The 18,860-nt window shown below is 50.2% G+C and overlaps 9 protein-coding genes across 9 annotated transcripts; 5 read left to right on the top strand and 4 right to left on the bottom strand.

Moving 5' to 3' along the window:
- Positions 1–68: 68 nt before the first annotated feature.
- JCM6883_000803 (uncharacterized protein) lies at positions 69–1,340 on the top strand (the record flags this gene model as incomplete). Its single annotated transcript, XM_076635435.1, has 6 exons — positions 69–356; positions 424–474; positions 533–847; positions 947–991; positions 1,070–1,099; positions 1,158–1,340. The coding sequence occupies 6 exons, from the start codon at positions 69–71 to the stop codon at positions 1,338–1,340; spliced, it is 912 nt and encodes a 303-aa protein (XP_076484584.1).
- Positions 1,341–1,630: 290 nt separating this feature from the next.
- On the top strand, positions 1,631–1,924 carry JCM6883_000802 (uncharacterized protein; the record flags this gene model as incomplete). The annotated part of the gene is made up of 1 exon (XM_076635434.1): positions 1,631–1,924. The coding sequence occupies one exon, from the start codon at positions 1,631–1,633 to the stop codon at positions 1,922–1,924; it is 294 nt and encodes a 97-aa protein (XP_076484583.1).
- Positions 1,925–3,132: 1,208 nt separating this feature from the next.
- On the bottom strand, positions 3,133–3,921 carry JCM6883_000801 (uncharacterized protein; the record flags this gene model as incomplete). Its single annotated transcript, XM_076635433.1, has 4 exons — positions 3,133–3,258; positions 3,388–3,553; positions 3,633–3,778; positions 3,868–3,921. 4 exons carry the CDS (start codon positions 3,919–3,921, stop codon positions 3,133–3,135), a joined length of 492 nt encoding a protein of 163 aa, XP_076484582.1.
- Positions 3,922–4,375: 454 nt separating this feature from the next.
- Positions 4,376–5,126, bottom strand: JCM6883_000800 (uncharacterized protein; the record flags this gene model as incomplete). The annotated part of the gene is made up of 2 exons (XM_076635432.1): positions 4,376–4,618; positions 4,707–5,126. 2 exons carry the CDS (start codon positions 5,124–5,126, stop codon positions 4,376–4,378), a joined length of 663 nt encoding a protein of 220 aa, XP_076484581.1.
- A 421-nt stretch (positions 5,127–5,547) lies between these two features.
- Positions 5,548–7,922, top strand: CDC1 (putative lipid phosphatase CDC1; the record flags this gene model as incomplete). Its single annotated transcript, XM_076635431.1, has 3 exons — positions 5,548–6,050; positions 6,135–6,798; positions 6,876–7,922. The coding sequence occupies 3 exons, from the start codon at positions 5,548–5,550 to the stop codon at positions 7,920–7,922; spliced, it is 2,214 nt and encodes a 737-aa protein (XP_076484580.1).
- A 693-nt stretch (positions 7,923–8,615) lies between these two features.
- JCM6883_000798 (uncharacterized protein) lies at positions 8,616–11,282 on the bottom strand (the record flags this gene model as incomplete). Its single annotated transcript, XM_076635430.1, has 8 exons — positions 8,616–8,657; positions 8,723–9,016; positions 9,081–9,146; positions 9,200–9,421; positions 10,443–10,475; positions 10,544–10,840; positions 10,904–10,939; positions 11,001–11,282. 8 exons carry the CDS (start codon positions 11,280–11,282, stop codon positions 8,616–8,618), a joined length of 1,272 nt encoding a protein of 423 aa, XP_076484579.1.
- Positions 11,283–13,033: 1,751 nt separating this feature from the next.
- On the top strand, positions 13,034–15,496 carry UGP1 (UTP glucose-1-phosphate uridylyltransferase; the record flags this gene model as incomplete). The annotated part of the gene is made up of 8 exons (XM_076635429.1): positions 13,034–13,108; positions 13,609–13,704; positions 13,782–13,858; positions 13,926–14,136; positions 14,224–14,592; positions 14,659–14,959; positions 15,026–15,394; positions 15,471–15,496. The coding sequence occupies 8 exons, from the start codon at positions 13,034–13,036 to the stop codon at positions 15,494–15,496; spliced, it is 1,524 nt and encodes a 507-aa protein (XP_076484578.1).
- Positions 15,497–15,970: 474 nt separating this feature from the next.
- Positions 15,971–18,005, bottom strand: JCM6883_000796 (BSD domain-containing protein; the record flags this gene model as incomplete). The annotated part of the gene is made up of 4 exons (XM_076635428.1): positions 15,971–16,437; positions 16,575–17,535; positions 17,721–17,934; positions 18,001–18,005. 4 exons carry the CDS (start codon positions 18,003–18,005, stop codon positions 15,971–15,973), a joined length of 1,647 nt encoding a protein of 548 aa, XP_076484577.1.
- A 668-nt stretch (positions 18,006–18,673) lies between these two features.
- On the top strand, positions 18,674–18,853 carry JCM6883_000795 (uncharacterized protein; the record flags this gene model as incomplete). The annotated part of the gene is made up of 1 exon (XM_076635427.1): positions 18,674–18,853. A coding segment is annotated over one exon (180 nt), but the record flags the coding sequence as incomplete, so codon positions are not given.
- Positions 18,854–18,860: the final 7 nt, after the last annotated feature.

Below are 18,860 nucleotides of genomic sequence, written 5' to 3'. Positions count from 1 at the left end.
CCGCCTCGAGCACGAATTTTTCGACCTTTCCTTCCTCTTCCTCCCTTTGAACGTCTTCGTCGTCCTCCATGGCTTCTCAGCTTTCGTTCCGAGCATTTCAACAACTCATTCAGAATTTACCGCACGGCAACACTCCCGACGAACGCTCAGCACTCGAAGAGGCTCGAACGAGGTTACGAGGTGTGAGCAAAGATGATTGGGAAATGATGATTGCACCTCATGGAGGAGTGGAGAGCGGTTCCGAGGAGGAAGAGGAGGAGGAGGAGGAAAGGTACAAGGGAGAAGGAGAGAAGAATCATCAAGCGGAAAAAATGAGACTGGCCCTCGTCGGCGCTCGGCAAAAGGAAACGCTGTTGGTGAGTTCCAGCTTGACGGATCCTGCACGGACTCAGCTTGATGGCTGATTTGGTTGGGAGTTTGTAGGCGTACCGTGCACTCGATGCTACCTCCGCCGATTTATCAGAGCGAGAGTACGTGATTCTCGCTTCTTCTGAAGTCCTAAACTCGCTCTTACTCCTTACTTGACGTACAGGATCATCATCGACTTCAGTCGTTCCACGCCTTGGTCGGGGGCCTCCAATCTCATCCGAAATTTCCGTTTCTCGATACTTTGAGGCGCTCTCTGCCCAAGATCAACCTCGAGCAATACACCACTCTCACGGAAAGTACGTTGACGATCACGAGTGAGGGCATAAAGACTCGGGCGCAAGGACTTCGAAAGGTTTTGCAGGAAGTCAAGGCGAATCTCAACTTGCTGGATGGAGGAGAGGAACTGCTCGAGGACGCAAGGAATAAAAGAAAGTCAAAGTCCGAGAAGAAGGAGATCAAAGGACAGATCAAAGCGGTCGTGCGTCTTTTTCGTTTGCGGATCACTTCCCTTCAGTTCGGACGTCGCGATCGTGAACTTGACAGCTCACTCTAACTTTGAACTCGACGGTGATCACAGGAACTCGCCATCAGGATAAACCTCGCAAGGATCGATAATATCTGCGTGAGTTACTGCTGCTCGGTTTGCTTTTGGTCGAACAAGCGATGATCGTTCATACTGGACAAATGACCTTTCATCTAGACGAACGGATTGGGACCTAGCTGGACAAACGTAAGTGATACCGTAAAACTCGACTCGCTCCGAAAGCTGAACAATTTTTTGCCGACAGCTCAAGAATCGTTTGGCGGATCGTTATCAGACTCCGCGCTCCCAGGCTCAAATCGAACCCCGTAAACGCTCTCATTCGTCACAAAGCTCTCACTCTCATGCTTCCTCACCACAATTCTCCCTCGCCGCTCGTTCGAACGAGATTCCGCGTCCTTTCGCGCCAGTCAGTCGTCGTCAATTCTAACTTCTCTCTCTCAAGTAGCTCCTCCTCTCGACCTCTTCCATCCCTGTTATCCATCCTCTTTATCTCTCGTGAGCCTCTCGCTCGGTCCGTCTTTCGTCGAAGTAAAGGTGATCGATCGATCCAACGTTTCCGCGCCTACCTTCTCTTGGCGCACACGAGGCTGCACTGAGCGTCTCGATGCGCACGGTCGCGTTCGTGTGAATGAGTGCACGGATCATCACAAATGAATGGGGTTCTTCGATCTTTCCTTTCTCTTCCTCTTATACTCTTCCCGAACGGCGATAACGACGATGGCGACACCTTCTCCCTTCTTGAGACCCAACATTTCTTTCTCTGCCTTCCAACAACTTTTCTACAAGTTACCCGAAGGATCTACTCAGGAGGAACGAGACGTACTCGACGAAGTTTTCAAGAAACTTGAGACTGTGAGCGCACACGATTGGGGGGAAATGACGAATGTCGCTGCAGAGACCCATGGACATCATTACCCAGAACTGTTGAGATTGGCATTAAATGACGCCTTGAGACGCCCGAGCCTGGAGGTGAGTCCCTTCTCTGCTAGAGTCGCTGAATCGGTGTACTGACAGCTCTGGACACTCGCGCGATCAGGCTTATCGATCTCTCGCGGAGATGGTAGACAGCTTTTGCGAGGCGAGGGTAAAGTCAACTTCTTCTCTCCCTCTGGTTTCCGCTCACTATTTTGCTCCGTTTCGTCGCACAAGATCGTTACAACCTCTACACCGAATGGATTCAACTTCGCACTTACATCTTCGGTCACATTCCGACGCAGTCAAAGACGTTCCCTTTCCTCGAGATTCTCCGAGCGACTCTCGCCGAACTCGGTCCGAATAACTATGCTACGCTCGCTTTGTCTTCGATGAACGAGGCGGAAACTCGAGCGGACGGACTGTGGAAGGCTCTGAGGGAAGTCGTAAGCGAGAGAGCGCGGTTGGAACATGAAAAGAAGCTGCTCAGGCAGGCAAAGCGGGAGAAGAATCAAGACAGCAAGGCGAAAATCGAGAGGGAGATCGAAGGAATCGTTCGTTTCGTTCCTCTTTTTTCACCTTTCCTACGTCACTGATGGTCTACTGTTGGGTGCTGGACGGGACAATAGAAGATAACGATCAGGAGAGAACTCGAGAAAATCGATCGTGTCTGCGTGAGTCGCTTTCTCGCCTCATGGAAGCAAGCGCTTGAAACTCACACGCTCGCGCTTTCTACTGACTAGATGAACGGCTTAGGAGATGAATGGACGAGAGTAAGTGACGCCAATAGCTCTCGGATCAAGTTCTCAAGCTTATCGAACGTTCATGTGGTAATAGCTCAAGAATCATCACGGAGCGAGCTTGCCGACTTTATCACATTCGTCACAGGATTCGGGCTCGCACAATGCTGAAGAGCAACACTCTCTCCGCGCTCGATCAGAGGGACACCATTCTCGTTTCGTTCCCATGAGTCGTAGTCAGTTCTGATCGCTTACGAGCGGCTCGTTCTCTCATGAAACCCTGTCATCTTTGAGTCTCTTTGTCTCTTGTAGCACCTCCTTCGATCGTGTGAGTAAGGATGATCAGCGAGAGGAAAGCTCTAACTTCCTTCGAATCTGCTGCACTTTTTGAGAGCACTCGTTACAGATGAAGTAAGATATATTTACGACGATATACATAAGAGCAGAACAACATACGAGATACATCAAAGACTTCGAGAAAAGGAGGAAAAGACGAGACGAACTAGATTGAGAATTCGAAACTCCCGCTCCGATCCCTCTCCCTCTCTTCCGCTCTCGCCAAGTTGTCTACAGGGCGACAAAACCGATACCGGTCATGATGCCGAAAACTATAATCGATAGACCGGCGAAAGCTCCGTTGAATACATTGGAGCTTGAAGTTCCGAGATCGAAGTTTCGTCGAGCCGCTGCAGTCTGTTTCACCCGCACACACATAGTATCAGTTCCCTTCTTCTCTTCTGCTACCTTGGCTTCAATCCTCTCATAACGCATCCGAAATCGGGCGCGAGGAGGGCGAAAAGCGAAGCGAACGAAGAAACTTACTTGTAAATTCGTCGGATCGGGTTGTAACCCGGTGCTCCCCCCCGCTCCACCCTGTGAAGCCGCCACGTCCGACCTCGTTATATTCCCGGTGGGTTGTACTGTACTCAACGCGGCCGTATAACTGAAGGTATCGGAATAATAAGGGCCGTTCGTTATAGTCACAACTCTGCGCGCGTGCGGGAGGAGCGAGAGGGCGTCAGTAGGGGAGTGTTAGGAGAGAGGGAGAAGGGAAAGAGTGAACGTACGAGCCGGGAACGCCGGAGGGACCAGAAGCGGGAGGAGTGAAAGTGTTTGGGATAGTGAAATAGGGGACCGAAGTCGCTGTAGGCGTTGATGAGGCAGCAGGAAGAGAGGTCGAGTTTGTGATAGATGACGAGGAGGATTGAGCGAACTGTTGGAGAGTGAGAGAGGGAGGTCCTGGAGTTAGTTGATGAAGAGTCGGCGAGTTCGAGAAAGTGGAGAAGGAGCTGGAGAACTTACGACGTGACTGATCAAGGTGAGGCACAGTACAGTGAGTGTCCGTAGTTGTGACATGTTGTGCTGAGCGTTTGAAGGTGTGGTGAGAAGAAAGAGGTGAGAAAGATCCCGATAGCGGGGAAGTCGCCGGTCAATTTGTGAGGGAGGAAATGGATTCTCGTATCTGAGCTTGTTTCGAAGATGTCGTGGATATCGTCGCGAATCAGGGAGGACTTCCGGCAGAGCGCCGTACGAGGAGCATTCGAAAGCCCTACGATTCGAGCTCGTTCGCTCTCGATGAGACCCGTAGCGTTGAGCGTCGAGCGCTTCGATGCGTGGAGAGGGCGCTCTCTCGAGGACTCTTTTGGAGACAAGACGGCACCAGCAGATAAAATACCGAGTGAAGGAGATGAGTTGCGAGATGCGCTTTGCGAAAAAAACGAATGCGATTAAATACTTCATCCTGTTCCTCCAACCCTTTCTTACACGACCATTGTCGGTGGATCGACGATATCCAGCGACACACGACAGTCTAAGCCCATCTAACCCCACCTCTCTCATCCCTCCCTCTCCTTCGTTTCCTCTCTTCTTCTTCCGTTTCTTCCCCGATAGCTCTCGGAACCCGAACCGCTTCCTCATCTGATCCGTTACCTTCTGTTGATGTTACAGCCGTCGCCGTTGTCGTTGCGAGTGAGGGACAGCGAGAAGCGAGCAAGTTGAGAGTCCGTTGTCGAATGATTCGCTCGATCGAGAATTCTTGATGCAGTTGCTGTCTCTGTTCACTCATACACATCCAGTCCAACGTTCCCGTCAGTATAACTCCGATAGAAGCGCAAGTGAGCGGTACTGTTGTGAGAGCTCACCTTGATTTCCGATTCCGTACTTCTCCCTCTCCCCAATTCCCCCTTTTCCGCGCTCAACCCAGTTTCTTCCCTCCTCCTACTCCCTTCACTCGTAGACCCCGTCGTTGTTGTGCTCAGTACTTGATCGCAATAACTCAAAACCCTGTTTCTCTCACTCCAGCGTTCCTTGAGTTCACTCCAAACTTTCTCGCATTCCCCACCACCTACAGCATCTCCTCGAGACAATGCATTCGCGCGATTCAAACGGGTCGTGATCGCGTCATCTAGCGATCGAGAGGACGAGAGCAAGCGCTTGAATTGAGTGAGGGAGTTGCAGAGAGGAGGAGTTATTTGGGTTGTGGTTGTTGAGGACGGGTGGGACTGGGACTGCGAGAGAATATAAGGGGTACCTAGAAGCGGTGCTGAGGGGGTAGAGGTCATCGGAGAGATGGGAAGACGGGAGAGAAAGGGAGAAGGAGGCGGTGGAAAGAGGTGAAGAGTTTCTGGAGATCGAGCGGCGTTTGACCGTGTAGGATTGATAGTAGGAGCTTGTTCGAACACTACTTGGCTGAACAGTCGAGTACAAAGCGAGGGAAGAGCTGGAGAAATCGACTCGAGGTTCTTTCATCTCTAAATCTTCGTCACTCACCAACAACCTCGACCACCCGAAGGAAGACAAGCTGGATCGGTAGTCAGCTGTTACCGCTGTGTACTGGAATACCGACTGACCGTGCAGGCACGCAGCAAAGTCGAGTTCAGTTCGCTCGAAAGAACAAGGTACGTCAACGTCTCTTGTCTGCATCTATCCACGCTTTGCGTAGACTGATGCGAAATCGAGTTCGTACTCAGCTAAGCCTCGGTCATGCGCTCCTTCACTCGTCGTTCCCCTTCGATCCGTTCACCCTCGTTACTTCAATCCTCTTCGCTTCCCATTTCTCCCTCCTCTTCCTCCTCTCAGAACCAGCTACCTCGACGCCTCACACTACTACTGAGAGGAATAATCGCGCTCCTCGTGTTCTGGTACGAATTGGGGACGTTTTGGATCGATGCGGAGAAAGGTTGGACATGTTTCGATGAACCCTCCTCCTCTGCTCCCTCCACGTCAACTTCAACACCACGACAACGACAAGATAACGAAGAAGGGTTCAAAGTACTGTTAGTGACGGATCCTCAGTTATTGGATATGGAACGAAGTTATGAAGGACGAAATCGAGGGTTGAAATGGTTGAGTATCGAGGTTACCAATCGATTCATGAGGAAATCTTGGAAGTTCCTTACACGGAGAGGTGGAACGAGGGGGATTGATGCGGTTGTGTGGAATGGGGATTTATTGGATAATGGGAGAGAAATGCGCGATTCGACTACGTGAGCTCAAACTCTTCCGCTTCTCTTTGTTTTCTGTCACGTTCGAGCTGACGAGAATGTTTCTCTGACGACTTTGATGAGTAGGTACGATGGGTATACGAGTCAATTCCACCGTTTCTTCCCTCTACCCCGACAAAAACCCACATCCTTCACTTCCTCTTCCTCTTCTTCGACCGAACTCGACCCACCCGTTCCAGTAATCTACGTTCCCGGTAACCACGACCTTACTCTTCATCCCTCGCTCTCAACCAATTCGACACAATCAACGCTGCCAGAAAGCGGTAGAAAGAGGTTCGAGACGAGCTTTGGACCGCTTTGGGGCGAACGAGAATTCGAGGGTTGGAACCTCGTTTGGATTGATTCGATTGCCTTAATCGAACAATCTTTCTGGAACGGGAACGAGCAATTCGGGGACATGAGGGGATGGTTAGAAGAACTCGGACGACGACGCTCTCAGAAGGAGGAGGAGGAGAAACCTCGGATCCTATTCACGCATATTCCGCTGTATAGACCGGAAGGTACGAACTGTGGAGAGAGAAGGGAGAGTAGGAGATGGGGAGGTGGAATTAGGGATAGATTTGGAAAGGGGTATCAGAATTTGGTTGGAGAGATGGAAACGAGATGGTTGCTAGAGAGAGTGAGACCGAGGAAAGTGATTAGTGGGGATGATCACGATTATTGCTACGTGGAGCATCGGTATGGAGATGGAGAGGGGGAGACGGTGACAGAAACGACGGTGAAAAGTTTCGTACGTCAAACTGTTTTCTCTCTTTCTTTCCCCGATCGAGTTGAGACGAAACTGACGAGCTTGATAATTCGTCGCAGTCTATGGCGATGGGAGTCTCGAATCCCGGCTATACAATCCTTCCTCTCTACCCTCCCGTCGTCAATTCCGATTCTTCTTCTTCCTCTCTCTCGACGAATTCAGCCTCATTCACAGAACAATCATGTCTCCTACCCTCTCAACTCGTGATCTATCTACACGTCTACCTGCCTCTCTCGATCTCGCTATTCCTGTTCTTCCTCGTTCCTCGATTAGCGAAAGTTGGGAGAAGATTCTTGAAACGTTGGAGGAAATCTCGAAGACGGACCAACGGGAAGTCTACGAAAGGACCATCCAACAGAAGAGGAGGAGGAGGAGGAGGAGGAGGAGGATTGAGGTGGAAAAGAGGAAACGAGAAAGCGGGAGATGTTGAGCAGGAGGAGGAAATCGAGGAAGATGGGATTTTCCCGACGTTCTCAAATGCGTCGAATGGAGTGATGGGGAGTGAGTATGGGTATTCAGCGAATTTAGATGATGGAGGCGTCGAAGGAGGAGGAGGAGCGGGAGAACCGATCTCGAATCGACCGACGAATCTTCGGAGAAATTTCGAAGAAGACGACGAAAGTACGAGTGACAGCGACGAGAGTGAGAAGGAGGGACGGACGAGGGAGAGAGGGAGGAGACCGAGTAAAGTGAGAAGAGTCAGTCGAGTTTGGTTATGGGAGAAAGATTCTTCGTCGTCGTCTTCGATACTTTCGACTCCGAAGTTTTCGACAACAGCTTCACTACCTCAGTACTCACCCTACGACGATCCGAACGACCACGAATCCCTCACTTTGAGACTGAAAGATCTCGCTCAACGAATTCTCCACCGACTCTCGCAAAACTCTCTCTTACTCCCCCTTCTTCGACTCCTTCGCCCCGTCGTTCGACTCGTACGTACGATATTGTTCGTCGTACTCGGGAAACCGCTGGAGTGGATAACGAGGTTACTAGGAGGAGAGAAAGGGATCGCGAGAGCGTTCAAAGATGCTGCGAGGGAGTTTTGGGGAGTCACTTGGATAGGGATCACGCTGTGGATCGTCGTGTGGATCTGGGTCGGAATGTAGGACTAGATATCGAATAGAATTTCTCGCTTCTTTGCAGATGAAAATCGAAACTGGCGTTCGATTTCCTCACTTTTGAGCGAGATTTGAGCTCTCATGTCGAGTCTCGCTCTCGGTTCTCTTGCCCTCCCGCGAGCTGTGAGTCGAGACGGAGCGCTTCGGGAAGAGATGAACCGGTCTCTTGATATTTTCTCTCCTCGTGATCTTTCTTGGCCAAGCTCAATCATTTTCGTTCTCGTTCTCGTTCTCGTTCTCGCTCGCGCTCGTCTTGTAGGAGAATCAGAGAAGAGGAGATAGCCAATTAGCAGTGCGTTAGCGTCCATGCGAGGTTATTTTGGGTGGAAAAGGAAAGGGAATGTGGAGATAACGAGTAAAGAGCGAAAATTAAAACTAGAAACGATCAACGAGAGAACGGTTCGAAGGCTCGAACTGCGACGATTCATGCTTTGCGAGAGAATAAACGTTGCCTCTAAGATCGCGATAGAGCAGTGCCTGGTCGAATTTCTGCCTGTAGACGGTATCATTCCAACGCTGATTGAAAAAAGTCGAAAACCGACGATGTTAGCTCGGCGTCTCGAGAAGAGAGAGACAGGAATCTCTTACACGCATCCAGCGTTCGCTTAGGTTGTTAGTCTATGAGAGAGAAGAAGAAGGGTCAGTAATTTGAGCTGAGAACAGCTCGGAAAACGTGTTCGCTCAACTGACGCAGAGTTGCCGGATTTCATCGGCAGCATCTTCCTGTGGCAGCAATGTAGAGTGTCGTTAGCTGTGGAGTAGGTAGATAGCAAGCTTGAAGTACCCACGGCTTCGACTAAATGACCGCGTCTCATCGCGGGCGTTAAATTGCGATTTCTGCTTTGAGTGACGGATACTGCGATTTCTTTGAGGTATTCGATAATATAGTCGATGACACTCTTCTTGTAATCGTCTTTGAGGAACAGCACCTTGTAATGTCGCTGTTCGAGAGCTCCGAGGACTAACTTTAAACATTCGACTTTGCCCGAGTTTGACGCGGGAATGTGATTGATCCAAGATCGGAGGATAACGAGGCCGCGAGGATCTTTGGAGTGTTGCTTAATGAGTCTATCGCACTCATTCTACATTCGACATGTGCCTCTAGCAGGACTCGACAAGTCGAAGGAAGAAAAAGGTTCGGCTCACTGCAAACGTTTCGACCAAAGTCGCAAGTTCCCCCGTCTTTATTCCAGCAAGAAAAGGATCGATCAGCTGCATATACGAGACGAGAAATCGATCAAGCGAGAAAGAAGCCGAAAACTCACTAGCCTCGGGTCTTGGGTCGCATCCCGAATCGCCTTGACGATCTTTAACGTCCAGCTAATGTGTTGTCCACCGTCTCTGACCTTGATAAGTTTCATAAAGTTCCATTCACGCTCCTTGATCAACCACACCTCGCTGATCAGCGTCGCCGGGTTTCGTCGATCTCCATATTCGATGAGTTTGTTGTGCAGTGTCTTCGCCAATGACCGCATCTCTTGATATGTCTAAGAGCGTGAAGTATCTTGAGTCAGAACTGACGGCATCTTGAGTGGCGAGAGGGAACGAGGATGCGAGAGAGAAGGGAGACGAGCAAAATCGAGATCGAGGAACTTTTTCGAATCGATGCGCTCGGTTCCTTCGGCGGACGAGACGAGATCTTTCCTCACGACATCTGAGCGTTTTCCCCGCCTTTGACCCCTGAGCGACGTACGTACGTTGGAGAAGAAGCGGGCGAAGATCCGAGCGCATCGATTCGAAAGAGAGAGAAAGAACGATGATCGGGCTAGATGTCTGTTGGGTAGAGTGCGAGCGAGTAAGAGAGACGCGACCGAGATCAAGCGATGTTGCGGAAGCGAGAACGAAGGTCGTGGTGCGGGAAATCTTGAAAGGACATTGAGCGAGAGTCTGACTGAAAACGTAATGTGAGAGGTGATGCGGAAGGTGAATAGGTCGATAGTTAACGTCGTTGTCGTCGTGTTTCAGTAGACTGTGAAATCCGAGAGGGATAGAGACTGTTAGCAGAAAGTACTTCGAGCCTTTCGTCCGGTAACGAAATCGAAACCCGAAATTTGTTCGCGATCGTCTCCAAACGGGTCGACGTCGGGAGGATATCGTTCTATATGAGTTCGGTACCATCGTCGAAGCGTTGGAAAAGGTGGAAGATTGAATTACGCTCGAACCGAAGGAGAGACAAACGAAAACGATGAGAAACGACGGCGATTGACGGGAGAGAAGCGGGATAGAGAGTGAGACTCGGTAGTGGAAGCGACAGCGTCGTCGTCGTAGAGCAGGTGCTCGGGATATCGATTTTCACCAACGACGCGATTCCATACCTGATCGTTCAATGCGCGAAAGGCAAAGTCAGCTCTATAAAGGAGAAAGAGTGATTATCGAGATGGAGAGAGCTCGTACCTTACACCAACTTGATCCAGGAACCAATTCCTACGACACGTGTGCGAGCAAATGTAAGCTCCTTCTTCGCCGTCGTTGCTATTTCGAAGAAAAAAACAGGGAAATGCGACTCACGCACGTTTCCGAAATTGTCGTGACGAGTGCATTCTGTACAGCGGATCAAAAAGGTCAGCGTGTGGTCGAAGAATGAGGAAAGACGTCGAGGATCAATTTACCGCTTCGTTCAACAAATTCTTCGCAGTCTCCGAATTCGGAGCTTCCTTGTTGGCGTTTTTGACCAGTTCTTTAATCTCCCGAACGTGATGTTCGATCGTTTCGATTCCGTTTGAAGTTTCGTCTTCGTCTTCGAGCCCTAAGTCCTGAAATGCCGCTTGACTGAGTCGGAGAAGACATAGTTTGAGGCACTTCACGTCGGGCGAAGTCGACGAAGGGATCGTTGAGATAAGCTTGTGGAAGAAGAGGAGCCGACGAGCGTCGACAGATTGCCGTTTGAGTCGAGATTCGGATTTCTCCTAGAAATGAGAAAGGTTTAGCGAAAAAAAGGAAGAGATCGATTCATGAGAGAAAATGGTTACTTTGAACGCTTTAATGAGATCAAGGAGTGCTGCTCCCTACGTTAGGCAAGACGAGTCAGTGTGCGAGTGAGCGAGAAGCGAAGGAGAAACGACCCACTCGACTGGGATCACGAATCGTCCTTTCGAGTTCAACGATAATTTCCCTCGTCCTACTGATCCCCCTCCTCGTTGGTACCCCATCCATATCGTTCCATTGACGTCGACTGATCGAGTAGAGACGATCCGCGATCACTTGAAGATGAGGGTAAAGCGTCTTGAGTTCTTCAGCGCGTTGGAGCATCGTACCGTAATCTCGAGGGGGAAGCTCGGGAGGTGGCATAGACGAGGAGGTCAAAGAGCTCGCATGGCTGGGAGTATGTTGTCGATGAGAATGGGACATCGTGAGGCGAGTTCGCGAGGGAAAGAAAGGGAAGAGAGAGGGAAGAAACGAGAAGACAAAGCAAGCGGTCTACCGAAGCGAGATCGGACTTTCGGCGGTCGTTGGATCTCGGTGGAACGGACGACGGGCACGAGATCTAAGCGTTTGCGGAGGATCAGATGAGGGAGGATCAGATGAGCGAGACTTCTCGAGACTTCTTTTGAGCGACGGCGACGTACCCTTTCTTCGCACATCCTACGACTCCGTTCTAGCACGAAGGGCTCCCTCAGGCTAGTCTTACATCGCATTTCCGTACCGAGTCCATCAGCGATCGTCCGAAGGGAAATGAGATAGCTGAGAGTTGGATCTAGATGAAGTCGCAGCGGCGGACCGAATGAGCGGTTCGGGGGGACATCACGGTTGTGGGCGAGTCATGTGAGCTTCTACAATCGGTTCAGGAGCAGTTTTCGAGCGGTCGAGCGAGTAGTCGAGCGGAGAGAAGCACTCGAAAAGGTTCGTCATCTCTTGAACTCTTTCCTTTCACTCGTTCGACGTTGCGGACGCAACAGGTGAGTCAAGATCGCTGTCAGATAGCTCAGCAATAGTCTGACATCGTTTCGTGTCTCAGACTCCTCCGACGGATTGAGTCCCTTTCCCTCAACTTTGGCGCTCCGAGCCTGTTCAGCAGCAGCTCGCTCAGGTCAGAATCTCTAAAAGAGCCCGAAGTAGTGCTAAGAGCTGTTCCTGCTGGCTCTCGCTTCGCTACAGGAGGTTTTTAACCATTCGACGCTTCGGTTCTCTCCTTCTTTCTGTCGCGCTTCGCTGTCGTGTCCGCTGCTCGGATCTTGTGATACTCTCGCTAGCATACGATTTGACCTTATGCGATCCTACAGTGACCTGTCACCGTTCAGTGAGCGCTCGGTGCAGCGTCATCTTTCGCGTCGATTGTAAGTTTTCGCTTCGCTCGTTTTCTCTCGCTCGTAAATTTTGCCTGAACGCTTCGCTCGCCCTGCACTCGCTTTTCACTCGTGTACTGGCGCTCGACTGCTGCCACGCTAGCTCGTAGCGACGACTGTAATTCAGCTCGTGCTGATGTTTCGCGTCGATTCGGAATTTTCGCTCGCGGACATCGCTTTGTTCACTAACCGCTTCGCTCGCTACTAGCGAAGGACATCCAATGCGCTGGTGATCGCTTCGCTGAGATAGTCGATCACGCGCTGGCCTTGAGGTCATCAGTGTACTCTCCCAAACGGACGGACGGAAAGAAACTCGAAGTCGGATTGAACAGAAACTCCCAGGCTGAGTCTCTTTCGCCATCTCGCTCGCTCGACTCTCACAAGTGTATGAGTCGTCCTGAGCGACTCCCTCTTTCACACGTTGCTCAAAACGAAATCGAGCGTCCCAGTCGAGCGAAAACGAACATCTCTCTTCTTTCGAGCGAGAGACCGAAACTTTCTTTCTCTCCTTCTTCCTCTCGATCGTTCTTTCGAAGAGGATCTACACACCTCTCGGTCTCTCTGTCCCTGTAGAGAAAGGAGAAAGAGGGAAAGCGACCCGCCTTTTTTCCTTCTACGAAAACATTTCGCTCGAGTTGAACGACACGCGCTCTCTCGTGCGAACTCAATCAGTCACTTCCGGAAGCGAAAGAGCGAAAGAGAGAGAGGAGGAAAAAATTTCTTTCCTGTGCGATCGTCTTCTCCCTCTCTCTCCGCAGATTTTCGTCTCCCCTTCTTTCTTTCTCTTCACTCACCAAACAACGACGATTGTGAAAGATGTCCAACAACTTAGACGCCGCTGCACAACAACCTACTGGAGCTTCTAAAAGGGCTCGCGGTCATTCCGCTATGGTGAGTGATTCTCTGCATTACTTTCAATCGATTTCTGCGCGGGGAGATGAGATGGGACGCGAGACGTGTTCGAGGATGACTGAGCGGAGGTAGCTGGTAGATTTGGGGATAGTCTAGAGGGTCTGTATGAGCTAGTTGAGGAGGGAAGAGGGAAATGAGGTGGACCACGTTTTCCCCCACTCTCTCTCAAAACAACGAGGAAACCACGGATCGAACGGATGTTTCGAGTATAGTAGTTTTACTAGCGAGCTGTATGGGCTGGGGTAGGAGCGACGTCGGTTGGGTCCAGTCGAAGAGGAGCGAGTTGGGCTCTCGATCGCATCGCCAAACGTTTGTTCCCACTTGTCGCCTTCCATCCGACTCGAATCTTTCGAATCACTCACTCAGTCTCGTCTCTACAATCGTTGGAATGGCCGAGCTAGGGAGAGGAAGCAGTTCCGAGCGAGTATTCGAGATCGTTGACTGACAGTTTCGTTTCGATCTCCCTTCCGTCTCGATAGGACTTCAAAACTGCCGCTACCGGAGTTTCTGCGAAAGCGATGCGTAACGAGTTGAACGCTATGATTCAAAAGATCGATGATCCCGAATACAAGAAAGTGAGTCCGATTCTGTTTCTCGTTCTTTTCTCGCTTCGTTTCGCGGAAAACTGATCTCTGGCGTGACGATTCGACAGGCCTTCGAAGCCGAGATGCAATCTTTCTTCATCCTCTTCAACCGATACCTTACTGAACGTGCTCAAGGTCAAAAACTGTAAGTTTTCATTCTCACGCTCATTTCGCAAAGCCTTTCGTCGCTCACGCTTCGTCTCGCTCTATAGTGACTGGGACAAGGTCGAACGACCCAACGACGACCAAATCATCGCCTACTCTGATCTCCCTCAATGCTCCGACCCTTCCTTACTCGATAAACTCGCCGTTTTGAAACTCAACGGAGGTCTCGGAACTACGATGGGATGTGTTGGACCTAAATCGATTATCGAGGTTCGAGAGGGTATGACTTTCTTGGATTTGAGTGTTCGACAAATCGAGGTTAGTTCTTTTCTCTTCTCGAAACGATTTTTCGGATTTTCGAGAGACTGATTGATTCTCTCTCGTTCGATTTACGATGCTCTGTAGCACCTCAACTCTGCTCACAACGTCAACGTTCCTTTCATCCTCATGAACTCGTTCAACACGGACGAAGACACTGCACGAATTATCCAAAAATACTCGAACCACCGAATCGAGCTCATGACGTTCAACCAATCTCGTTACCCTCGAGTCAACAAGGAAACTCTTCTCCCCACTCCTCGATCGGCGTTGGAGGATAAGAGCTCGTGGTACCCTCCTGGACATGGAGATCTTTTCGATGCGATCATGAATTCGGGGTTGGTCGATAAACTTTTGAGTCAAGGAAAAGAATACCTCTTCGTCTCGAACGTTGATAACTTGGGTGCTGTCGTCGATCAAAACATTCTCGAACACATGCACAAGTCTGGAGCTGAGGTGAGTCGAGGTATCTTTTCAGTTGTTTACGCTCGAATCGAGACTGATTTCGCTATTCGCTCGCAGTTCTTGATGGAAGTCACGGACAAGACCAAGGCTGATGTCAAAGGAGGAACTCTCATCAACTACGAAGGAGGAGTTCGTCTCCTCGAAATCGCTCAAGTCCCTTCGGATCACGTCGAAGATTTCAAATCGGTACGAAAGTTCAAGATTTTCAACACGAACAACTTGTGGGTCAACTTGAAGGCGATCAAGAGGATCATGGAGAATGATGGAATGGATCTCGAGGTCATTGTTAACCACAAACAATCCGATAAGGGAGAAGCTGTTATTCAACTCGAAACTGCCGTCGGAGCTGCTATCAAACGTAAGTCGAGCTCTCTCTCCTCTCAACGGTATTGGATACTGACTCTCGCTATGAGTGATGATGTAGACTTCAAGAACGCTCACGGAATCAACGTTCCCCGGTCTCGTTTCCTCCCCGTTAAATCTTGTTCCGATCTCCTCCTCATCACTTCCGATCTCTACCAACTCGAACACGGTCAACTCCGAATGAACCCCGAACGAATGTTCCAATCTACCCCCGTTGTCAAACTCGGAGACGCGTTCAAGAAAGTCGCGGCGTTCCAAAAACGTTTCAAGACGATTCCTTCCCTCCTCGAATTGGATCATTTGACGGTTGCTGGAGATGTTAGCTTTGGAAGGAATGTTATTTTGAGGGGTACGGTTATTATCGTCGCGAACGACGGACAAAAGATCGAACTTCCCGATGGAACGACTCTTGAGAACAAACTCGTTTCTGGTGAGCTTTCTCTTTTCTGTCTCTCTTTCTCCTGCGATCTGCAGTGAACTGATACTCTCTCTTGCGTGCGATGTAGGTAACCTCCAACTCACCGATCACTAGAACCCTTCGCTCCGTATCGGACGTTTCTCTTTTTCTTTTTCTCAAGCTGTAATCCCCCTCTTTTTTATTCAGTTCTTTTCGTCCTCGCCGTTCACTGTTTTCCGTTCTCTCGTTTCTATAACTCTTGTGTGCACTCTCTGCTAGCTACTCTTGAAAAAATTCTTGTCTTCGTTAGAAGTCTTCTGCTCTCTTTCTACAGTCTCGATTGAGAAATTCAATATATCTTTGTTTACGGATCAGCCTCGTTGGTTGATGAGAGGGAGGGCTGGTAGTGAAGAGATCGGAAGGAGAGGACGAAAAGCGATGGGAGAGAGAATGCGAAACTCGAGACATGAATGACAGAGAGAAATGATGAATAGCAACAAAGTGAATCACACGGAGACAATCTAAGCGAAGCGAGAATGATACACATACAAACTGACGAAAACGAGAAACGAAACTGAAACTTCTCTCGAAACTCGCCTCGCGCAAAGCTCACTCCCAATCACTATCCTCCTCCTCTTCTTCCTCCTCTTCCACTTCTCCCTTCTCCCTCTCTACTTTCTCCACCTCATCGTGCTGTCTTGGCTCATTCTCTCCATCAATACTCGGATTCCCGCTCCGTTCTCCCACAAAATCATAACTAGTTCTCGTACCCTGCGATTCCTCCGACGAAGAAGAAGGGGTTCTCACACCATGCACAGTCTCTACCCGCTGAGATGCGGAGGGAAGTCGGGTGGGTTCTGCTTCTGACGAGGGGGAGGAGGGTTCGGAGAGCGAAACGGGTTCTTTCGAGGTCGTTTCGAGGCCGGAAGAAGCACGAGCGGGATCGGAGACGACGGTACGACCTTGAGAGGCTGTGGAGACGAGAGAGGGGAGGGAAGGAGGATGGGGAGTCGATGTGGAAGGTTCGTCGTCCTCGTCGATGTCCCAGGTGAAATCTTCGTCTTCGGATTGAGTGACTGCGAGGGATCGGATCGCAGGAATGTGTGGTGGGAGAGAGAGAGAAGACGAGAGGGAGCCAGAGAACGAGTTTCGAATCAGTCATTCAGCAGTTTCGAGAGAGTGAGCGAGAAACGAAGGATTTCGAAAGACTCACCGGAAAGGACTTTCTTCCGTTTCTCCTCTTCCTCCTCGATCAAATGAACCCTGAACAAATACCTTTTCCAGAACTCTTCTTCACTAACTTGAGGACTCGCTTCACTCTCACTCTCGATAACTTTCCGTTTTGTTTCTTCGAGTAATTCTCCACCTTGGTCTTTCGCATCCTTCACGAGATCGGATTCGAGCAGATTCTCAGACGAAGGGAGAGAGGAAATAAAAGTTGAATAGGAAGAACGGAGATCGATCAAGTCGGTAGAAGAGGGGAGAGGAGGTAAAGCTGGGTCGACGAGGAGAATCTCTGGATCCGATCCTAATCGATAGAGAAGCGTATCTTTCCTCGATAATCCTTTCATTGAGGTGAGACTACTCGAGGATTTCGAAGGGTGAAGGGTCGAAGAGGGAGTAGAGGATGGAGGGGGAACGACTTGAACGGCTTCTTTCGCGAGTTTCGAAACTTCTTCTCGGAATTCGGATAACCAGTGTTCACCTTTGTGGAGGTATTCTTCAGCGACGGTTGACGTGTTGAGTTGAGAGAGTTGGTCTTGAATTTGAGTGAAATTGGACGAGAGTGAGGAGAGAGCTTGAGTTTGCGTCGAGGAGAATTGGGATTGAAGTTTCGAGAAGAAATCGGAAGCGGCTGCTGCTGGAGCTTGATCCGTCAATGTCGATGTCAATGCTGATTGATGGACTGGAGATCGATCAACTCCTTTCCCCTTGTCCAACTTTTTCGTTTCTTCGTTTCCACCGACGATCATAGGTAATCCGTCTGCTCCAATCACTACTCCCGCTTGACTTCCTTCTCCTGATGTCGTTTGTACCTCGCTTAATCGTTGTACTTCGGCTCGAGCGGCGACGGAGAATTGGTCGAGATTCGCTTTCGCTTTCGAGAGGAGTGGGTTCAGGTCTTTTCGAGTCGCTTCGAGTTGTTTCTCCGCGTTTGCGAGAGCTGCTGTAGACTAACATCGATTGAAGAGTGTGTCAGTGTCATCTCTTTCACGTTTTCGAGCTCGTTTGACCCGCGAATGAGGCGAGTTTCCCTCCTTTCCTGAAGTCCCCCTTCTGATCCTCCAACTATCGCAATTGCGATTCCTCCTCTCGCTCTGTCGTTTCTGTCCGTCGTAGAGAGTGATTGAGTGCTTACCTGTTTCCTGACCTTTCCCCAGAAGCTCCCAAATCCAGCAATCACGTTCTTCACTTCATTATCCAAGTCCAACGTCGTTTCTCCCGGCATCGCGGTCGCTCGGGCTGACGAGGATGATGGATCTGCTGATGTTGAGCTCGAAGGAGTAGCAGAGGAGGTGGGAGTCGAAGGGCGGGAAGTTGAGAGAGAGGGATCGATGAAACCTCCGAGAGATCTGCGCGAGAGTTCGCAAGACTCGTCTACAGTCAAGATGATGTCTGTAGAGAGAGAGCTGACTCACTCCATAGCTTGATCAGGAATCTGAGATCGAGGGAATTGAGTGAATTGATGAAACGGTTCCGATTGGACTCAATCGAGGCTCGTTGATGGAAGGCTGGCTGTCTCAGTCGATTCGTATGCTTGTTATCGTTCAGCGAGTGTGTATCGAAAGGCTGGCGGGTGAAGGGGAGGGAGAGAAACGTTCGTTCCCCTCTTTGTCCCCTCCCTCAACCCAGCTCCGACTACACACGACTTGCTGCCGGCAAAAACAGTTCTCTATGGTCTGTGACAGCCCAGTGATCGCTCTACCGCTCTGTACTTCAGCCCACGCTCTGCTCGACTCGAATTCGTCATTCAACCTCAAAGGGGATTCTCTATCGATTCGAGAATGACAGATGGACGAGGATGTTCAGATGATAGATCCGGTTGAGTGCGAATCGCTAAGGCGTCAAGGAGCCCGGTGGATCTCTCGTGAGAAGTCGTTTCGAACTTCTTCGGCTCGAGGTGAGTCTTTCTCTCTGTTACGCCTCTATCTACACCGAAGAATAGTTGAGACTGACACTCAGTACGTATGGTAGATCTTCTGAGCTAGCTTTCGCTTCCTGACTATCCGCTGGACGCCCCTTTTTCGATTCTCGACCTCGACTTTCGTTCTCGTCAAATTCTCAAGACCGTTGCCTCAGAACAAGGCGCAGATGCACGACTGCGATCACGAACATGAACCTGCTCGGCTGCTCTGGGTCCCTAATGTAGCTCGAGTGCTCGAGGTGGGAGGAAGGGTTAGGGTTAGGGTTAGGGTTAGGGTTAGGGTTAGGGTTAGGGTTAGGGTTAGGGTTAGGGTTAGGGTTAGGGTTAGGGTTAGGGTTAGGGTTAGGGTTAGGG

This window comes from Sporobolomyces salmoneus (assembly GCF_050403485.1).
Source record: "Sporobolomyces salmoneus JCM6883 DNA, S_salmoneus_JCM6883_v1_ctg101, whole genome shotgun sequence".
NCBI classification, from domain to species: domain Eukaryota; kingdom Fungi; phylum Basidiomycota; class Microbotryomycetes; order Sporidiobolales; family Sporidiobolaceae; genus Sporobolomyces; species Sporobolomyces salmoneus.
This window is presented reverse-complemented; position numbering and strand designations above follow the sequence as displayed.